The sequence below is a fragment of the Pan troglodytes genome, chromosome 2, assembly GCF_028858775.2.
Source record: "Pan troglodytes isolate AG18354 chromosome 2, NHGRI_mPanTro3-v2.0_pri, whole genome shotgun sequence".
NCBI classification, from domain to species: Eukaryota; Metazoa; Chordata; class Mammalia; order Primates; family Hominidae; genus Pan; species Pan troglodytes.
The window spans coordinates 42,466,351-42,486,051 of record NC_086015.1 but is presented as its reverse complement, the minus strand read 5'-3'; the positions used below and the strand labels follow the sequence as shown (position 1 = coordinate 42,486,051).

At 47.4% G+C, this 19,701-nt stretch overlaps 1 protein-coding gene across 2 annotated transcripts in view; it reads right to left on the bottom strand.

Moving 5' to 3' along the window:
- ACVR2B (activin A receptor type 2B) overlaps nucleotides 1-19,701 on the bottom strand; it is a 39,174-nt gene that overhangs the window by 10,301 nt on the left and 9,172 nt on the right. For both annotated transcript variants that reach the window (XM_516369.7, XM_016940731.4), the window contains exons 2-10: nucleotides 5,325-5,532; nucleotides 4,849-4,958; nucleotides 4,527-4,678; nucleotides 4,301-4,444; nucleotides 3,548-3,691; nucleotides 2,997-3,145; nucleotides 1,358-1,472; nucleotides 487-625; nucleotides 263-393 (exon numbers count right to left, since the gene is read on the bottom strand). In XM_516369.7, coding sequence (XP_516369.2) covers nucleotides 263-393; nucleotides 487-625; nucleotides 1,358-1,472; nucleotides 2,997-3,145; nucleotides 3,548-3,691; nucleotides 4,301-4,444; nucleotides 4,527-4,678; nucleotides 4,849-4,958; nucleotides 5,325-5,532 — 1,292 coding nt within the window. The remainder of the gene's footprint in view (nucleotides 1-262; nucleotides 394-486; nucleotides 626-1,357; nucleotides 1,473-2,996; nucleotides 3,146-3,547; nucleotides 3,692-4,300; nucleotides 4,445-4,526; nucleotides 4,679-4,848; nucleotides 4,959-5,324; nucleotides 5,533-19,701) is intronic.

The window sequence follows — 19,701 nt, the reverse complement described above, 5'->3', positions numbered from 1 at the left end:
AGCGCTGATATTCAAACAAAATCTTATTCGAAGCCCAAACCATACAAGTGCCCAAAATGTAGCAGTTCAGTCAAAGTGGGGATCAGGAGAAGGACATCATCCTACCTTACTCCCCATAACCCCTGGAACACATCCCTAGAGTCCAGGGAACGTCGCAGACTTTCTATTTGCCCATTCCCCCTTGATTTCAGCTTACCTGCTACACATGAAGGGTTTTCCCTTCTCCACCCCCCTGCAAAGTTGCCTGAACCAGGCCCCTTACCGGGTGTTTCAACCAGTGATCTTTAATGGTGGGCCTCATCTTCTTGTGCACCACCACCTCCTGCAGCTCCTCCAACGAAGGGTGCTGGCCAATCTCTTCCTCAAAGGGCAGCATGTACTCATCCACGGGTCCTAGGAGTAAGAGAGAGCCTGGCAGGATCACTCTAAGGTCCCACTGCTCCCTATCACTCAATCTAGGATGCCCAGGGCTGCCATCCTACTTACCGTCTGCAGCCTTGCAGCGAGACACAAGCTCCCACAGCACCAACCCCATGGCATACATGTCAATGCGCAGGAAGGCATCTCTCTGGAAGTTGATGGCTCCCTCGAGCACCTCAGGAGCCATGTACCGTCTCGTGCCTACCTAAGTGAGGACAGAGGAGGGCAGGATTTACAGTGACTGGCCATACACACACAGCTGGGACATGGGAGTTACAGCCTCTGTGCACCAGATGGCGGGCAAGACAGAGCAATTCAGACAGGTTATCAATGATGGCAAACCTCGATTCACCACATTCACAGCAGTTACAAGAGGTCACAGCATCAATTATACTTGGATAATAATTTTTAAATACTATATCCTGGAGATAATAGTAATCTAAAATGGAATTGTTACCAAATTAATACAAGGAACTACAGATGATATGTATCCGACTGAGATTAAGACCAAAAACAAAGAGGGAAGGAGAACACTTAAAAAATAATAACAGTGATTGTTTTAGGAATGATTTCCTAAGTTTAATTTTCAGTTACTTTTTCCAGGTTCTTTGTTTGGATCCTTAGTATATTTCTTTGTTTTATCTTAGGAATTAAAACTAAAAAAGTGAGAGAAAGACTAAGATTGCAAGGACTAGTGGTCAAAACCCCAGTGGGTAATCTCTACATTTCCCAGCTGACTGTCCTACGGAAGCTAAACTACACTGCCTTCCTGGTCTTGGTTTCTCCACTGGTCAAACAAGAGCATTGCTCTAAGTTCTCAGACAGCTCTGAACGCATGCAGTCACCCTCATCCCTGCACCTCCCCAGCTGAGCACAAAAAGGGCAAAGTATCTACCCTGGGTCTGTCCCTCTCTTCCTGCCCTGTGAGGCCTGTTACCTGTCCGTGGGTGTCCCCTGGAGGTTTCCCTGGCTCAAATCGAACAGCCAAGCCAAAGTCAGCCAGCACGGCTGTGAGGTCGCTCTTCAGCAATACATTCTTACTTTTAAAGTCCCTGTGGAAACAAGTGGGCAGAGATAAAGCTTAACATCATGATCCAACTCCCACCTTGGTTCCCAAGATACTAGAGTCTGTGCCCTAGAGTCAGGCCCCAGACCAGGCCATCCCACCCTACCTGGGGTGCAGAGGTGAAGCAGCACAAGCAGGCAGCTGCAGGCGCCGACATGGGTGTGAGAATCCCTCAGTGCACTTCAGATGGAAGGCTTCCCCCAGGGTTGGCAAAGCAACACCTACCCTAATGGCTGGGCAGACCCTGTCCCAGTCCCCACACTATCAAAGGCCAGCCCATATATTCTCAGAGGGGTTGTGGACAGGCACACTGGCCTGGGGTGCAAGTTTTCTGAGAAGAATTTACAGCATTTGGAATGTGAATGAGAATAGGAATTTAATATTAGCTTTCCTAGGATCCTGCAGAGACCCCTTAGGGTCTCAAGCTCACCATGAAGGCTGGCTGGAGCAAGGGTGCTATTGCATGCGCCCAGCTCCACCTCTAACTAAGCAAAGCTACTTGTGGTACTCAGTTTCCCCAGTGCCTGTCTCAGCCTTGTGAGGATTCGACTGAGTGGTAACTGCAAATGTTTAGGGCCACACCTGGCATACTTACTAGGTATTCCTATTAAGTTGAGCCATACAGCGGAGACAACATTCAACCTTTTGACCTATAAAAACGGCAATTTCATACAGTCTACCTTCTATGTCATTACTGTTATTACCATCAGGGACCCTTCAGCTTTGAACGCTGGAATTTGAGGTTCATTCCCCTCCCTCACAGTCACAGAACCAGACTCAACTAGCTACAAGACCTTGGCTAAGTCATTCAACTTCTCTGTACTACTGTTCCTCCATCTGCAAGACAGAGCTGAGAAATACAGTACTTGTCTCAATGGGCGGTAATGAAGGTCAAATGAATTGATACTTCTCAAGTGTTTAGAGCACTGCCTGCCATTTAGTAAGCATGACAGTGATGAGCTCATCCAGAGTTTCTTAAAGGGTGGTTCGAGGACCCCAGAAGATCTCTAAGACTGTTCCAAGGGAATCTATAAAGTCAAAATTATTTTCATTTATTTGCTTTTTTAAGGCTCATTCTCTTAGGAGCATAGAGTTTTCCCGAGGCTACATGAGATGTGATGTCCTCACTCTGACAGCGAATGGGATGTGTGGGTGTGCTCAAATACAGCAAATATCAATAGTCATAATCCACTTACACAAAAGTCCTTTTAAGAGTATAAAGGGGTCCTAAACTAGAAAATTTGAGAACTACTGTGCCAACTCTCCAACCAAAGTAATGGAGTCAGCACTTCATGTGGCCATTAGAGGGCACCAAAAACCAGCTTGGGAGGCCATGCCATCCCCAGGACACAGTGGGAAGGCCAGGTTTTGTGCCCAGCTGCCTCGGACACACAGCAAGCAGAGTAAGTATGTTTAGGAAGTTGAGACATCTCCAGACACTGCTCTCGCCCACCAACCCTTCCCACAGCTCCAGGTCAAGTGCAGGAAAGGCACCTGCTGACCCAGGTACCTGTGGGCAATAGACGGCTTGTGGCCCTCGCCACGGCACCAGGGCACATCCTCATGCAGGTATGAGAGGCCTCGTGACATCGTCTCTGCTACATGACACAGTTCGTTCCATGTGATGATGTTCCCCTTGAGGTAATCCGTGAGGGAGCCCTGAGAGAAGACAGCACAGAACTTGAGCACAGATTCTGGGTACAGGACAGGACCCAGCCCAGCACTGGCAGAGAAGTCTCAGTGGGCCAATGGCTAGGCTGCTCTCCTGGAAGGCTACTACAATCGATATGGAAGATGGATGAGGCCAGGAGGCAGGGAGGGCTAGGGGTGGGAATCATGGAGTCACTACTCTTATCATAAAAACTTATCCCAGGGTGAGAGGTTCCTATCATAGGGGAACCAATGTCCACACCTATGGCAGGGGTAACCCCATCGTGGATAGTGCTACCGGGGCAGAGTACTTCATGGTGGACACCTCCACAGGGAAGGGGTCATCATATTATGGAAAGCCACCAAGGGGACATTCCATCTCAAGAGTCCATTCTGATGGGTGTGGCTCACCTTGTCATGGAAGGCCGTGATGAGCCACAGCTCTACTTCGAGGTTGGAGCCTCGCTTCTCGGCAGCAATGAACTGTAGCAGGTTCTCGTGCTTCATGCCAGGTGTGCTGAAAATCTCCCGTTCACTCTGCCACGACTGCTTGTCCTGAGGCCGGGGGCGAGGGGTTGGGGGGACAAGTGGCTGGCTTAGCCCTGCTGCAGTCACATTGCCCTACAGCAGAACAACCATTCCCCATTCCCCACCCTCAAGCCTCCCAGCCCATTCCCCACCCGCCAGCCTCCCAGCTTCAGCATTTGTAAGGGGACCAGGAGAAGACCTGTATTAAGCTAGGCCCCAGAGCATGAGGCCAACAGTGATCCCTGAGATCACTTAAGGCTAGCACTTCAATTTACAAATGGGGCCACTAAGGTCCATGCATGGGGTGTGAGTGACCCCGTATCACCCAACAAATGAGGCAGAGCCAGACCTGGTGTCCAGGGCTGCTGGAAAGAACCCAATGTCAAAAACAAAACCCTGGTAACCGGGGCAAATCAAGGTTTTGCAAAGCCCTACCCTAGTCCTGTGATAAAATTCCATAGTTGCATGAAATCTACAGACCAGCCAAGTGTAACATGAGTAACTAGGCCCAGTAAGGCTCACTTTTCTCTCATACCACAATATTATTTGGGGTTTGGATTGCCCCAGGTCAGGAGAGCCTCCAGTTCAAGCTACAGTGGAGGCGGAGGACCTGGATGGAGCCCCTCAAACACTCACCTGGAGTGGGAAGATCTTGACAGCTACAAAGTCATTCATTAGCTGGGCCTTCCAGACACAGCCAAAGCGCCCCCGAGCCTTGATCTCCAGCAGCTGCAGTGGCTTCAGCCCCACCAGAGGGGATGGTGGTGGAGGCCCAGGGTCCTGGGGGAGAGCAAGGCTTAAAAAGGTCTGGCCTGTCCTCCCCACCTCTATCCTGCCCTGCCCCAAGCCAGCACTGTCTCACCTCATGGATGTCCACATGACCGTAGGGGGGCTTGCGATGCCGGTACATCCAAAAGGCCAGCAGGACGATGAGGGAAAGGCCCCCGATGGGCAGCAGTGAGTAGGCCAGCACCGTGAGCAGGGTGGGGGCTGTCGGGGGTGGCTCGTACGTGACTGGGGGACACACAGAGCCCTGTGTCAAACAGTCTGCCCACCCTCACACTTCCAGAGCCAGACTACAGGGCCCTGTAGCCACACCCCACCCAACTGAGGAGCCAAGCGCTCCAAGCCAAAGAAGCCCAGGTCGGCTGACTCAAGGCCCCACTTCCACACTGCCCCCTTACCTTCCGGGCCCCCAGCCTCTGGCAAATGAGTGAAGCGCTCGTTGCAGAAGTTGCCTTCACAGCAGCAGAAGTACACCTGGGGGTTCTCCTCAGTGGCCACGCACTCCTGCCTGGAGGCATAGAATTTTCCATATACCCCTCACCTGGGGGATACAAGACTCCCCCAGGCCTGCCCTGCCAACCCCTCCTCACAGACAGAGCACCTCATGGGCAACACCAGGGGGACGGTGTGAACTCACCTCCCCTACAGGAGACCCAAAGCCAAGGAAGAACAGCCAGGGGTTGACACTGAGACCCCTCCTCAGGGCTAAGGTAGGACAAATAGGGTGTGGAAGGGCGTGGGGCCATGGCTACCATCTCAAGAGCCCCTTCTTGGTCCTTTATCTCCCGCTCAGACATCCTGAGACCCAAATGGCCCACTGGGCAGTATAAGCGCAGGTGGGTCCAAGAGGAAAGGAGGGCAAGTCTTGGGGTACCTATCGTAGCAGTTGAAGTCATCTAGCCAGCAGCCCTTCTTCACGAGCTCGATGGTGCCAGAGCTGTTGCGCCAGGAGGCGTAGCAGTGCAGCCGCTTGTCCTGCTCGCCTTCGCAGCGCTCCAGGCCGCTCTGGTTGGTGCGCTCCAGCTCCCAGTTGGCGTTGTAGTAGATGCACTCCCGTGTCTCAGCCTCCCCACGCCCAGAGCCTGTGCCCCAGAGAAAAGAGAACCACTGAGCATGCCCCTGGGACCACCACCCAAACCCCTACTCCCAGTCCTGGGTGCCAGGCCACCCTGAGGGAGGGAGGCCGGGTGGTGGGTTGGGGTCACCAACCTCCTGCACTCACCCCTGGACGTAGGCCACCCATCCGTCCCACACCTCTTAATTTACGTGTGCCAGCTGGCACCAGCCCCCACCTCATTCTGCAGCCCATCACAGCTGCCCCTAGGCCTAAGCAAAAGGGAGGAGGCAGGAAACCTAATGCCACAGAAGGATGGATAAACAGCCAGACAGACAGAGTCCAGATGCACAGAAAGGGCACCAACACCTGAGGCTCCTGGGTGGGGGTGGGGGCTACTTCCCTGCTGCAGCAGAAACCGATGAAGAAGCCCCCTTAAAACCCCAGTGCACATCGGAATCACTGTATGTTGCAGGTGTGGGAAAGGGGAGCAGTTCATTCAAATACGTATTTCCAGGCCCAATCCAGACCCATCCCAATGGGAATGGGGGCAGAATATGTGCTTTTAATCACCCCTGTCTGTCTCAGGTGATTGTGATAAAGATCTCAAGGACCACCTGGGAAAACTACAAAGGGGAGTGGCTTCCTGCTGCTCCTGTCTCTGCCCCCAAGCCCCCTTCTCACAACAGTTCCCCAGGGACACCATGCCAGTGGGTCCTCCACAACTCCCTGCCCATACGGAATGGAAAGGACCCTGTAAGCGTCCTTTCTACACCCAGCAACCACACCTGGTGCTCGGCAGGGCTGGAGAACATAAGGAATGAGGCCTGCGTGTACAGGGTAAGCCTCCCAGAGTCACCAAGGGGAATACGTGCCTCAGGCAGAGGAGCGCTAGCTGGTGGCTTAACCTGCAATCACAGATCATTCTCCTGGCTAGGCTCCTGATGACCCCAGGGCACTCCCCATCACTTCTGAACCCCCTTCCACCTGCTGCAGGAAGTGCCATCCAGGTGAACAACCACTTCAACCCCCACCTGCCCATTCAAACACTTTCCTTCAAACTTGATTTCAAACATTCCCCAAATCCATCTTCCTCACCATCCCCTACAAAACAACCTCCAGTCCCAGCCCCAGTCTACTCCCACTACCCGCAGGAACCACATAGCCCTGACATAGGAAAGAGTATGGAGATGCCAAAGGAGGTTGGGTTCTGTCTGAGAGCTCTGCCAGCACCCCATTATAGGCCGCCCACAATGGAGGCAGGTGGTGGCATTTACAACCTCACTGCCAGAACCCCACACAGACACCCGAGAGGATAGTTGCACCAAGCATCCAGCCATCCTATCCACACTTTTTGGGCCCACGTAGGCCAGTGACCTGGCACCACTCCTGGCTGGTCTTCTCCTACCACTATTCCCATCCCAGGAAGGAGGGAGGGGTCAGAGTCAATCCCACCAGACAGCCAGCCCACCAGCAGCCAAGAGCCCTACTTCGCCATCAGCCTGAAAGGCTGACTGGAGTAGCAAAGAACACGAACCCTGCCCTGACCCTGGGGGAGGGCAAAGTACCCTGAACACTAGCGTAGCCTAAGGACATCCTCACTCTCATCTCCACCCCTACTGTTGGCCTTCATGAGGAAAGAGCTTGATTTCCCAGGGTATACCCCAGAGAGAAGGATACTGACTGGCTGTCAGGTGAAAGAAGCCCCCCACCACTGGAGCGGCCATTCTCCTGTCAAACCCAACCCCTTTCTGCATCTCCCTGAAGTGACAGGATGCTTCTTCCAGCGGCAGGAGCAAGCAACGAATCTCAAGGATCCAGGTAGCACCTAAGGGTCCGAAATGTCACCCAATCAGAATGGCAGTGCCCAGCCACAGCTCTGGTCATCCTGCACCAGGTGGCCTAGGCTCTGACACCTGTGAAAGGAAAATGCATGGCCTCCTGACCAGTCAGTCAGCTGGGACTCAGCCTCTTCTAAAGGAAGGGCCTCAGGGTCCACAGAGAGGCTTACAAGGGTACACACTGGCTTCCCCAGCCAGGCCCTTCATCAAGCATGTGGCTTTAAGGTTTAGAGGGAGAACCTGAGAGGGTGGGGTGGGGGTAGTAGACCAAAGGCTGAACAAGCACACCAGGGCCAGGACTGAGGCTTGCACCTACATTGTCCCTGTCTGCCTGCAGCAGCATCCAATTACTGGGTTATTCGAAGCACCCTGCCCAGAGGCCACAGGGCCTCCTCTCCCCAGGCTGGGCCCCACTGCATCCACGGCAGCAGTTCTAGTGGGGGTCCGTGGAGACCTGAGACTTGTGGGGCCAGCCATGAAGCTGCACTGCAGACAGGGAAGCTGGGCACTCCCCTACCTTCCTCCCCTCACTGCAGCCACACCATAATGTCACACCCTTGAATGTGTTTGGCTTCTAGGCTTAGCGTAAGTCGGAAGTTACCACCTCTGGCCGTAAGGTTACCCACCTTCCTCTGATTTCGGCTCTTCCCTCTCCCCTGAGACCAGGCAAACTCTCTATTTCCACTGGCCCTTGTGCTTCCCCTGCCACATAACTTAACCACCCTTGACTAATGGCCTGTTGTTGCTTAAAGGATTATTTCAGACATCCAAAAAGTGTACCAATAATATAACCAAAAATAATCTCAAGAGGAAATAACACAATGAACACTTGTATGAGAAATAAAACATTACACATGTACTCGACAACTACTTTCTAAATGTCAGGCTTTCCCCACAAGACTGGAAAGCCGACAAAGGCAGGACCCTTGCCGTCCTAAGTGGCAGAATCATTCCAAACACATCATAGATGGATGGGTGGACAGACAGAAGGACAGAAGGGTATAGGTATCATGGCTAGAGCAAGATGTCGAAAGGAGGGGACAACAAGGATGGCCTCAGCCTGCAGCCCAAGCCCTAGGTCCTCAAAGAGTTTCCATCTCCATTCAGACAAGCAACAAGCCTCTGTGCTGAGGCAGGAGCCCAAACAAGGGAGGCCAACAGAGTAACCTCCTCTCTCCAGGCCACTGATAAGTCAGGGACCACCCACTTGCCACTACCATGGGCAGGACCCAAGTGAAGAGGCTGGGAGTTCCAAATCTCAGAGGACCCAAGGGTTCAAGATGTCAGCTGGGCCAGGCACTGTGGCTCACGCCTGTAATGCCAGCACTTTGGGAGGCTGAGACGGGCAGATCACCTGAGGTCAGGAGTTCGAGACCAGCCTGGCCAATGTGGTGAAACCTGGTCTCTACTAAAAATACAAAAATGAGCCAGGCATGGCGGCGGACACCTGTAATCCCAGCTACTCAGGAGGCTGAGGCAGGAGAATCGCTTGAACCCAGGAGGCGGAGGTTGCAGTGAGCTGAGGTCGTGCCATTGCACTCCAGCCTGGGCAACAAGAGCAAGACTCCATTTCAAAAAGATGTCACCTGACCCCCATCTGACCAGATCCTCCTATAGGCAACCCAGCGAAAAATGGCAGCCGTGAGCTGGCCAGACTTCAAGTCCTACTCCAATACTTCACAGCTAGGGTAGTTGTAGGAACTAATTGAGTTAATGCACTTTAAGAGTGGTTAGAACACTGCCTGGCACATTGGCTATATTACAGCCACAACCATCCCCTACTGCCTATGACAATCCCTCATAACACAAGTCCCCTGTATGACTCCCAGCCCATCAAGTCACACCATGCCTACAAGAGCTTTATGTTCAGAGCCCATGCCCCTCCCTCACCACAGGGCTCTGCTGCCACCTGGAGACCCAGGGGCCTCCCCCATTCCTCTTTCTTCCCCAGACTCTCCTTCTTCACACACTCAGCTATTTATAGCCTCTGGCAATACTCCAACCACAGGCCACCTCTGCCTTTTAATAGATACAGATTCCCACCCACACCCAGGAAGCCAGGGCATCCATGCACAGGAGGCTCCCCTTGACCCCCAGCCCACTCGCCTAACCTGGCAGGAGGAGAAGCCATGCTCCCAAGATGCGGGTGCTTATGGTACCCCCTTAGGCCTGCTGCCTCATAGCCCTGAGGTAAGTGAGCATGGCCCCCAGACACCAGGACAAGGGGCTTGCTGCATCCCTGAGTCACAGCCAAACCAACTGCTGGCCTCCAAAGGAAGCTGAAATAAAAGTGGCAGTGTCCCCAAGGGGCAGTCCCTATGCTCCAAGGGGCCTAATGCCAGTAGAGAGAAAGTACCCAGTGCTCCCCAAACTGTCCCTCCTGGCAGGACCACTCCCACATACACCACCCCCGACCCTCACACAAACCCACAGTACATGCACGTACACACACACAGTACATGCAGACTGCACTCTGAACCAACATTCCTGGTAGCAGAACCTAAGCCGGCTAGTTTGGATGCTCGAAGACACGCACTGGGAGGTCAAATACTGGGAGGTTCGTTTCTCCTATGAAGCAGCTCAGTCCAGTAGGCCTTGGACATACCCACTATGCCCTGAGGAGAAAAGGGAGAAATCTCACCAAGGTCCCATCTGTGAGGGGCTCAAAGTGCAATGGGGAGAGAAAGAAGAGGAGATGGTTCAGAGGTGGAGTGTCCATGCCCACCTCCCCTGGAGTCCCTGAGCTCTGCACTTGGGTGTCCCCAGTCCAGCCAGTGTCTCCTAGAGGAACTGTGACCCCAGCAGCCAGCAGAACCACTGCTCAGTTGGCTCCTGGAGGCCCCTTGGCAGCCACCTACCCCAGGGAGCAGGTGCCCAGCCCCACCCTTGTGGGCACTGTAGTGGTGAGAAGGAGTGCCACTCACCAGGTGAGAAAGAGTGCCACTCACCACTACATCTATCTAGGTCTGCTTCTGCCAGCACACTGAGGCACACCCTCCCAGAAGCCTCCATGCCCAAGAGGAAGACAAGCAAGAACGTCTCAGGAGGGCCAGTGTTCTCCCTCTGGTGTCCAGCCTTCACATCTGCCCAGAGAGGAAAGGCAGCTCTCCCCACAGACAGCACCCCTCGAAAGGCAGCCCTGAGTCTGCTCAGCTGCCTTTATAGCCCTAGCAGGTCCCTCCATAAGAGCGAAGGAGGGCCAAGAGCAGTGACTTATCCATGTTATGATTCCACAGCCCCCAGCTCCACAAAGCAGCATCTCCACCACCTCCCCAGGAGCAGAGTAAGGGCAGCTGGGGTGTAGAGATGGAGGGAACCTGAAGAGACAGATGGGGCCAGGAAGGAAGGCTGGAGTGTATAACAGATAAAGACACTGACACATGCACACACGTGTATGCACATTGTGGAGCGGCATGTACAACAGGGGAGAAAAAAACCCAAAATATTCCAACATTGTGTCTTTGCATTTCTTTTACCCAAGAGAATAACTCTTGACTGTTTCTAGCAACCAAATACAATCTCTAATACATATGCTTTTTGTCCTTCATCCATATATTTGTAAGCCATCTAGGTTGATATGCATTAATTTAACACTTATACAGCTCACACTACATCCCAGGTCCTATTCTAAGCATTCTGCAAAGAGTAACTTATTTAATCCTCATGATAAACCTGTGCAGGTCCTCATTTTATAAAAACTGAGGCACAAAGAGATTAAGTAACCTACCCAAGTTATTTATTAAGTGTCAAAATCAGGCTTCAAACCCCAGGCAGCCTGTCTCTAGAGTGCATGTTCTTTATATACTGCTGCCTCTCCTGCAGCTCTGAAGTGCATTTATTTCAGAAGCTTATAACCTCACATAACTTTAAGTATCCACTCACCTACTAGACTCAGGTTATTTATGTTTGTTGATCTCAGCAATGCCATCATGATTTCTTTTTTACATTTGTGTGTGTGTGTGTGTGTGCACTCATGTGTGGGCGTTTCTTGGCTAGGTCATAGGGTCTAAAGATCATCAACTGACTAAATACTGTTAAACTGTTCTCCAAAGTGGATGTGCCAATCCAAGTTCCCAACAGATGACAGCCCCCACCTGGGGTTCACCTGGTGAGTGTGAAATGGTACACAATTTGGATCTGCATTTCCCTGATTACTTGTGAGACTGATCATCTTCTTGTGATTACTAACATTTCCTTCTGAGAACTGTTTGTTTGTATCTTTTCTCATTTTTCTACTGGATTACTTTTCCTTTGAGTTACAGAAATTATTTTATATATTCTTGGTAATAAAATTTTTCTTACTATATAGTAACCCTCTTCATTTGTAATGACTGCTCTTTGCCAAAAAGTCCATTTTATCTGATGTTAACATAGCTATATGACATTTCGTGTATTAGTATTAGATAAAATTATCTTTTCTAACTTAAACAAAAAATCTTTCTCTCTTCCCTCCCCCCAATTCAATCTAACACCATCTTTTAATTAGAGTTCGGTCTCATTACATTTATGATTTCTGGGTATGTTTATATATATGATTACTGGGTATGTTTAAATTTGTTTCTTTCCTACCGTTACCTCTATTTGGATTATCTTTTAAAATTTCCTATTTTAGCCACTTTTAAAGTTATACATCTCATTCCTATTCCGTTGTAAGCTAGGCCTATAAACTTTAATGGGTACACTTATACTAAAAGCCTAAATCAACATCTCTACCATCCCTCATTGGAACTTAAATATTTTAAACTCTAATGACTCTTCCAATGTACATCTAATTTAACATATTGCTTGTGTTCAGTATTTAGTGTCACTGTTCTTACTACCCAGCTCCCAAATCAGACATTATTTGTGTCTATATTTTGTAAGCATCCATACAGTCATCTCTCCCTGCATCTCTGCCTTTCTTTCTGAGATCACTGTCCTTACTGAAAAAAAATATTTCAGTAGAAATCTCTTGGCAGAGGAGCCTTTGTTGCTTTTCTCAAAATGTTTTGTCTTTCTTCCTGAATGGCAATTTAGATGAACATAAAATTTTAGATTGTTATTTTACCTCAGCTCTCTGAAAATATTATTCCACTATTTTCTAGCTTCCACTACTGTTGCTGAAAAGTCTGCTATTAATTTAACTTTGCAGATATTCTGTTTTTTTCTTTCTGGCTGCTTTCTCTCTTGGCAGTTTCACTACAAGGTATGTGTCTAAGTATATATTTAAATTTATACTATTTGGGGTTCACTATGCCTTTAGTCTAATGATTTGTGTTTTTTGTCAATTCTGACAAATTCTTGGCTATTATCAACTTGAATATTGCATCTCCAAATTCTATGATTCTGAAATTCCTATTATAAGCATATTAGACCTTCTCATTCTGCCCAGTCTCTTAACCCTCCTTTCCTAATTTCCAATTCTGTGTCTAAACACCATTACAGGTAATTCCTGAAGATCAACTTCCAATTCACAAATTCTCTCTTTAGCTATGTCTAATCTGTTGTTTAGTTCTTCTACTCAATTTATAAATTCAATTATTCTATTTTTTCATTTCTAGAAGTTCTATTAAAAAAAAACTTCCTGGTCAATTTTGATACTTCTGTACTTTGGCCTACTTCCAAATCTCTCTTAGAATTCTGTAATTTAACTTCTTGAAAGTCTGCTTCTGACATTTGTTATTTCTGACTTTATTCATGGTACTGTTTCCTCATGTGGTTTTAGAATTTTGAATACTGAGCTTATGTTCAGTGGGGCCTTTTCTGTTGGACTACTTTGAGGCCAAGTTTGAAGCGGCAACCTTTCAAAGGTAACTTATATTTCTGCCTTCTGCCAATCTCCCTAGGACATTAACTATTTGGAACCACTTTAATTTCTCAACTTAGTTTACCAGAGAACAGGATGGTATATAAATGCCAAGCTCACATGAGCATAGGCCTATGGTTATAAATTCTCGGGGAAACCACCCCAACCCCAACCCTACCCAGTCTCAGACAATTTCATTATTTAGTCTCTTTGTCAACAAAGACATGTTTCTTCTGGCCCACATTTTTACTGAAGGTATAACACAACAGAAGTCTGAAGCCATGCAAAGGCCTCAGTCTCAATTCCACATCTTCTCTCCTATTGTCCACACTGCTACTTAAACCCACATCTCTAAATTATAAAGACAGGCAAAGTCCCCAAGGAATCAGCAGTTTCAGTCAGTGAAGGCATACAGCTCTAGTTTCCAGCTCCTTCTTGTTTTTCCCTTACTTCTTATACATGCAGCAATGTATATGCATTTTAAAAGGGTGTTTATTATACTTTTTCCAGCATTTCTATGTATTTTGCATGAGGATTTTCCACTGTTTTGTTCACTACAAATGCCAGAAATGTAAATACAGGAGCACCTTCCAAGGTGACAGGAGGAGCTCCATCTGCCTTCAGAAGTCCCGCCTAGAAACAAGGAACCAAGCCAGGTGACCTCAAGTCACTTCCAACTTGGACTTTGTAAACAAGGCCCTGGCACCATCCTCCCACAGCTCTGAAATACATGCCTTTTTCCAGGCCCCATCATTCCTGGACAACACTGGAAGGAGAGCTTCCAGGTAAAGGCCAAGGATTATACACAAACATTTCCTTTTTGCTCCCTCTTGTAGTCCCACTAAAACTGCAATAAAGTAGTTTAATGCATAAACCTGTAAGAACAAAGAGAACAGGAGAGAACTACAGAAATGACATTTCAAGGCTGGAAAGCACTTACACACATGGTAACTGATCACACAGACTCCTAAGTTGGCTCTGGATAAAGTAGAAAAGCAATGTGACTTCCCCCACAGAACCCTTCAAAACTCAGGAATTTGTGGCACCAGATGTCTTTGAAAGAATGGGGTAAAAATGAGTCTAAAGACAGAAGAGTTGGTTAGTAAGGTAGTCAGATTCTCAGATCCCACCACCACTCATCATGGTTGCCCCTCTCCAACCCAGCGGAGATTACGTTTACTTTCTAAAGAAAATGAACAGAGAGCCTCTTTGACAAAGAGGAGCAGGCAAATCTGAGGACACAGGTATCACACTGAAACAGGAGGAATACAGAACAATATACCAAATACAGGAACCCCTAGTTCTCAACCCCCTTGACTTCCAGGATGTTGATATCCAAGCCTGCCCCCTCCAGAGAGAAAACAGAAGATATTTCTCAGGGGAATCCAACTAATTCCCAAAACAGCCCAATCAGATCACCCTAGATTAAGCCAACTCCACCCATGGCCTCAGAGCTTTTAGTAAGTATTCAGGTCCATCCTTACATATTTATTAAGAATTCTTACATCAGGCCTGGCATGGTGGCTCATGCCCATAATCCCAGCACTTTGGGAGGTTGACACGGGCAGACTGCTTGAACTCAGGAGTTCGAGACAAGCCTGGGCAACATGGTGAGACCCCATCTCTTCCAAAAATACAAAAAATTAGCCAGGTGTGGTGGTTTGCACCTGTGGTCCTAGCTACTTCAAAGGCTGAGGTGGGAAGATCACTTAAGCCTAGAGGGGCAGTGGTTGCAGCGAGCTGAGATTGCACCACTGCACTCCAGCCTGGGTGACAGAGCAAGACCCTGTCTTAAAAATAATAATAATTTTTACATCATATATTTATTAGAAATATTAGCTATATTTATCTCATTTGGTCTATGTTCCCTTGTCTCTCATTGCTTTCTTCTCAACTGAAGAATTCTCTATTATTCCATGTCTCCTTTTTTTTTTTGGACACAGGGTCTTGCTCTGTGACCTAGGCTGGAGTACAGTGACTCAATCACAGCTCACTGCAGCCTCAAACTCCTGAGCTCAAACAATCCTCCCACTTCAGCCTCCCAAGTAGCTCGGACTTACAGGTGCAATGCCACCACACTTGGCTGATTTTTTTTATTTTTTGTAGAGATGGGGTCTCACTATGTTGCCTAAGATGGTCTCAAACTCTGGGCTCCAGTGATCCTCCCCACTTGAACTACCAAAGTGCTGGGATTACAGGCATGAGCCACTGCACTCAACCCATTTATCTGCCTTTTTTTTTTTTTTTTTTTTTGAGACAGAGTTTCGCTCTTGTTGCCCAGGCGGGAGTGCAATGGGGCAATCTCAGCTCACCGAAACTTCCGCCTCCCATGTTCGAGTGATTCTCCTGCCTCAGCCTCCCTCCTGGGATTACAGACATGCGCCACCATGCCTGGCTAATTTTGTATTTTTAGGAGAGATGGGGTTTCTCCATGTTGGTCAGGCTGGTCTTGAACAACCCACCTCAGGTTATCCACCCACCTCAGCCTCCTGAAGTGTTTGGATTACAGGCGTGAGCCACCGCACCCAGCCCATTTGTCTCTTTTTTAGCTTGAAAATTATAATCTATCCTTTGGTTACCCTAGAGATGATAGCATGCCTTATCAAAATTTAGTATTATTTGGTAGTTCCACTCTCTTCCTGGACATTGTAAGAATCTTTAGAACAATTTAAATTGATTTTCACTCCACTCTCACAGATAGCATTGTTGCCAAGCATTTTCTTTTGTGGTATTTCAAACTCAGTAACACATTCTCACAATAATGCCCGAATATTTATTATTTTCATTGCTCTTCATTCCTCTCTTCATCTCTGACATTCCATCTGGATTTATTTTCCTTCTGCCTGAAGAACACATTCCTTGACATGTTCATTCTTTTTTAAGAAGTTTTGTAGGCCGGGCATGGTGGCTCATGCCTATAATCCCAGCACTTTGGGAGGCTGAGGGAGGTGGATCACGAGGTCAGGAGTTCAAGACCAGCCTGACCAACATGGTGAAACTCTGTCTCTACTAAAAAATACAAAAATTAGCCAGGCTTGGTGGCATGTGCCTGTAGTCCCAGCTACTCAGGAGGCTGAGGCAGGACAATCACTTGAACCCGGGAGGCGGAGGTTGCAGTGAGCCAAGATCGCCCCACTGCACTCCAGCCTGGGTGATAGAGCAAGACTCCATCTCAAAAAAAAAAAAAAAAAAAAAAAGAAGTTTTGGTTTAAAAATTGACACGTAATAACTGTACATATTTATGGGGTAGAATACGTTTTGATACATATATACACTGCATAATGATCAAATCAGGGTAATTAGCAAATCCATTACCATTTATCATTTCTTTGTGGTAGGAACATTCAAAATCCTCTCTTCTGGCTATTTTGAAATATACCATACATTCTTGCTAACTACAAGCACCCTACGGTGCAACAGACCAGAACTTTTTCCTTTAAATGTAATTTTGTACCCTTTGACCACCCTCTCCCCATTTGACCTCCTACCTACCTCCTTAGCCTCTGGTAACCACTATTCTACGCTCTATTTCTATGAGATCAACCTTTTTAGATTCCACATATAAATGAGATAATGTGGTTATTTGTCCTTCCATGTCTGGCTTATTTCACTTAACATGATGATGCCTTCATTCTGGAACAACAGTTTCACTTGATACAGAATTTTAGGCTGACAACTATTTCTTTCAGCACTTAAAGCTATCATTCTATTATCTTCTGGCTTCCACTGTTTCTATTGAGAAGTTAGCTGTCAGTATAACTACAGCTCTTTTGATAGTAATGCCTTTTTTCTCTAGCTGCTTTCAACATTCTGTCTTTGTTTTCTGGAATTTTTACTGTGATGGAAATAGATGTGGATTTTTCAAATTTATTGTCTTACCTGGGATTCACAGGACTTCTTGAATCTGTGGCTTGATGTCTTTAATTAATTTTAGAAAGTTCTCAGCTATTAACTTTTCTGCCTCATTCTCTCTCCTTTACTTCTGTGGCTGTGATTTCATGACTCTTAGACCTTCTCATTTCATCCTCTATGTGTTTCTCTTTATTCTGTTATTATCCATCTTTCTGCCTGTCCATGCTTCAGTTTATATCTTCTTCTGATCTATCATCCAATTCACTAATGCCCTATACAGTTTCACCTAATCCCCTGATAAAAGCATTCACTGATTTATTAATTTCTGTTATTATGTAAAACAAGTCTTTAAGAGATTTTTCCTTTGGTTTATAGTTTTCAGCTATCTGCTGAAATTCCCACTCTCATTTCCTTGACCACAGTGAACACTGCTATTTTTTTTTTTTTTTTTTTTTTGAGATGGAATCTCATTCTGTCACCCAGGCTGGAGGGCAGTGGTGCGATTTCAGCTCACTGCAACCTCTGCCTCCCAGATTCAAGCAATTCCCTGCCTCAGCCCCCCAAGTAGCTGGGATTACAGGTGCCTGCCACCACAGCCAGCTAATTTTTTTGTATTTTTAGTAGAGACAGGGTTTCACCATGTTGGCCAGGTTGGTCTTGAACTCCTGTCCTCGTGATCCACCCACCTCGGCCTCCCAAAGTGCTGGGATTACAGGCATGAGCCACTGCGCCCAGCCCGAACACTTCTATTTTTAAATATGTATATGGCAACTCCAACCTGGAGGTCATCCAGGTTGGCTTCAACTGTGATGTTTCTGCTGGCTGTTTACTTAAAATTACCAGCCAGTCACTGTATTTGCAAAATTATAGAGATAATTCGAGGCCTAGGATGACATAAATCCTCTAGAAAGAATTAACATGTCTAAAGGTACCATTAATCCCAGAATATATTTTCTGTTTTGGAGATGGGGTCTTCCTATATTGTCCAGGCTGCTCTTGAACTCCTGGGCTCAACTGATCCTCCCCGCCTCAGTCTCCCAAGTAGCTGGGATTACAGGTGTGCACCACCAAACCCAGCAGCCCAGAATATTTCAATCTAACTTTAGGGTTTGTCTACATTTTGGTCCCCCTAACTTCTATATCTTTGGGATCTCAATCCCAAATAAGTGATTGACTCTGCCCACCCTTTGCTTAGAACTCCAATTCCTGTCTTCCTAGCCCCACAAAGCTATCAAATGCAGCCTCTCAGTTGCCCCTATGACTAAAAACAGACTCAAATACCAAAATCATCACCCTAGGCCTTTGTTCTCATGCAGATACTGGCCTGGTAGTTCTTCAGTATCTTCTTAGATATACAAGGCCTTCAACCAAAGAAGTTTTATTTTTTCCAGTTTCTCCAGTTACCTTTAGAAAAATATTTGGTCCTGATTATCAGAAAAGTACATCTCCATATCTACTTTTCACCCAGCTTTTAGACATATTTTCAGGATCGTAACATGCCCAAAGGCAAGGGAACCTGCACACATACATGGAAATTAAGCCCACCAGTGTAGACAAGATTGTCCATGGGCAGTATTAAGCAAGAACAACAGAGACACCAGGGCAAAGCCCTGAAAAAATTAACTTCCATTCCAAAATGTCACTCAAGAGGAAAACAGAATTCACTTTCAACCAAACTTTATTGTTTCAGACAGTCATAGACTGAACTGAGTCCCACCAAAATTCATAGGTTGAGGCCCTAACCTCCAATGTGACTATTGGGTTGGTGCAAAAGTAATTGCAGGTTTTGCCATTAATATATTTACAGATAAGGACTTTAAGGAGGTAATTAAGGCTAAATGAGGTGATAAAGGTGGGTCTCCAGTCCAACAGGACTGGTATCCTTATAAGAAGAGACACCTGGAGTGGATACACACAGCAAAAAGTACATAGCAAGAAGGCTACCATATGCCAACCCAGGAGAGAGGAATCACTGGAAACGAATCCTGACAGCACCTTCATCTTTAACTTCCAGTCCCCAGAATTGTAAGAAATTTCAGTTGTTTAAGCCACCCAATCTATGGTATTCCATTATGGCAACCTGAGCAGACTAAGACACAAACAGCGCACATCATATGTATAATGTGGGAAAGCTGATTGGAGTATCATTTGTACTAGAAACAGTTCCACAAACTTGAGTGTCATCTAAATCCATTAGCAGGGCCTGACAAGTGGACTTACATAAAGAATCCCAACATAACAGTAAAGAGTAGGCAGCAAGCTGAAGAACAAGACTGAGAAGCAAGAGCTTTGGTGAACAAGTCATCCCAAACTATCTTCCCTAAGTCTTCTGCCAACTGTGGCAGAGGGTTATACAGGGAACAAGGCATACACTCAGCCAGGAACAGAAACTCACCAGAGCTCCTTCTGTCATGAAAAGCTTCTCACCAGACTCTAAAATAGTTTTTCTACAGGTTTCTCCAATACCCCCAACGTCATTATCACGACATATGAAATCAGAATTTGTCACACTCAGATTTTGTCAAATGCAGTGGGCTTGCCAGTAGTGCTGTTACCCAGAGCTCTTCAGCGACCTTCAACAAGTGCCTTAGTCTCTTCAGAGTCTGCACGCAGCATGGAGCCTGGTAAGTGAACATACATATGCACTTCCATCCCAAACCCAGGCCAGCACATCCTGGCTAGTCCAGTGCTACCTCCCTCATCAGCACAGTACCCAGGA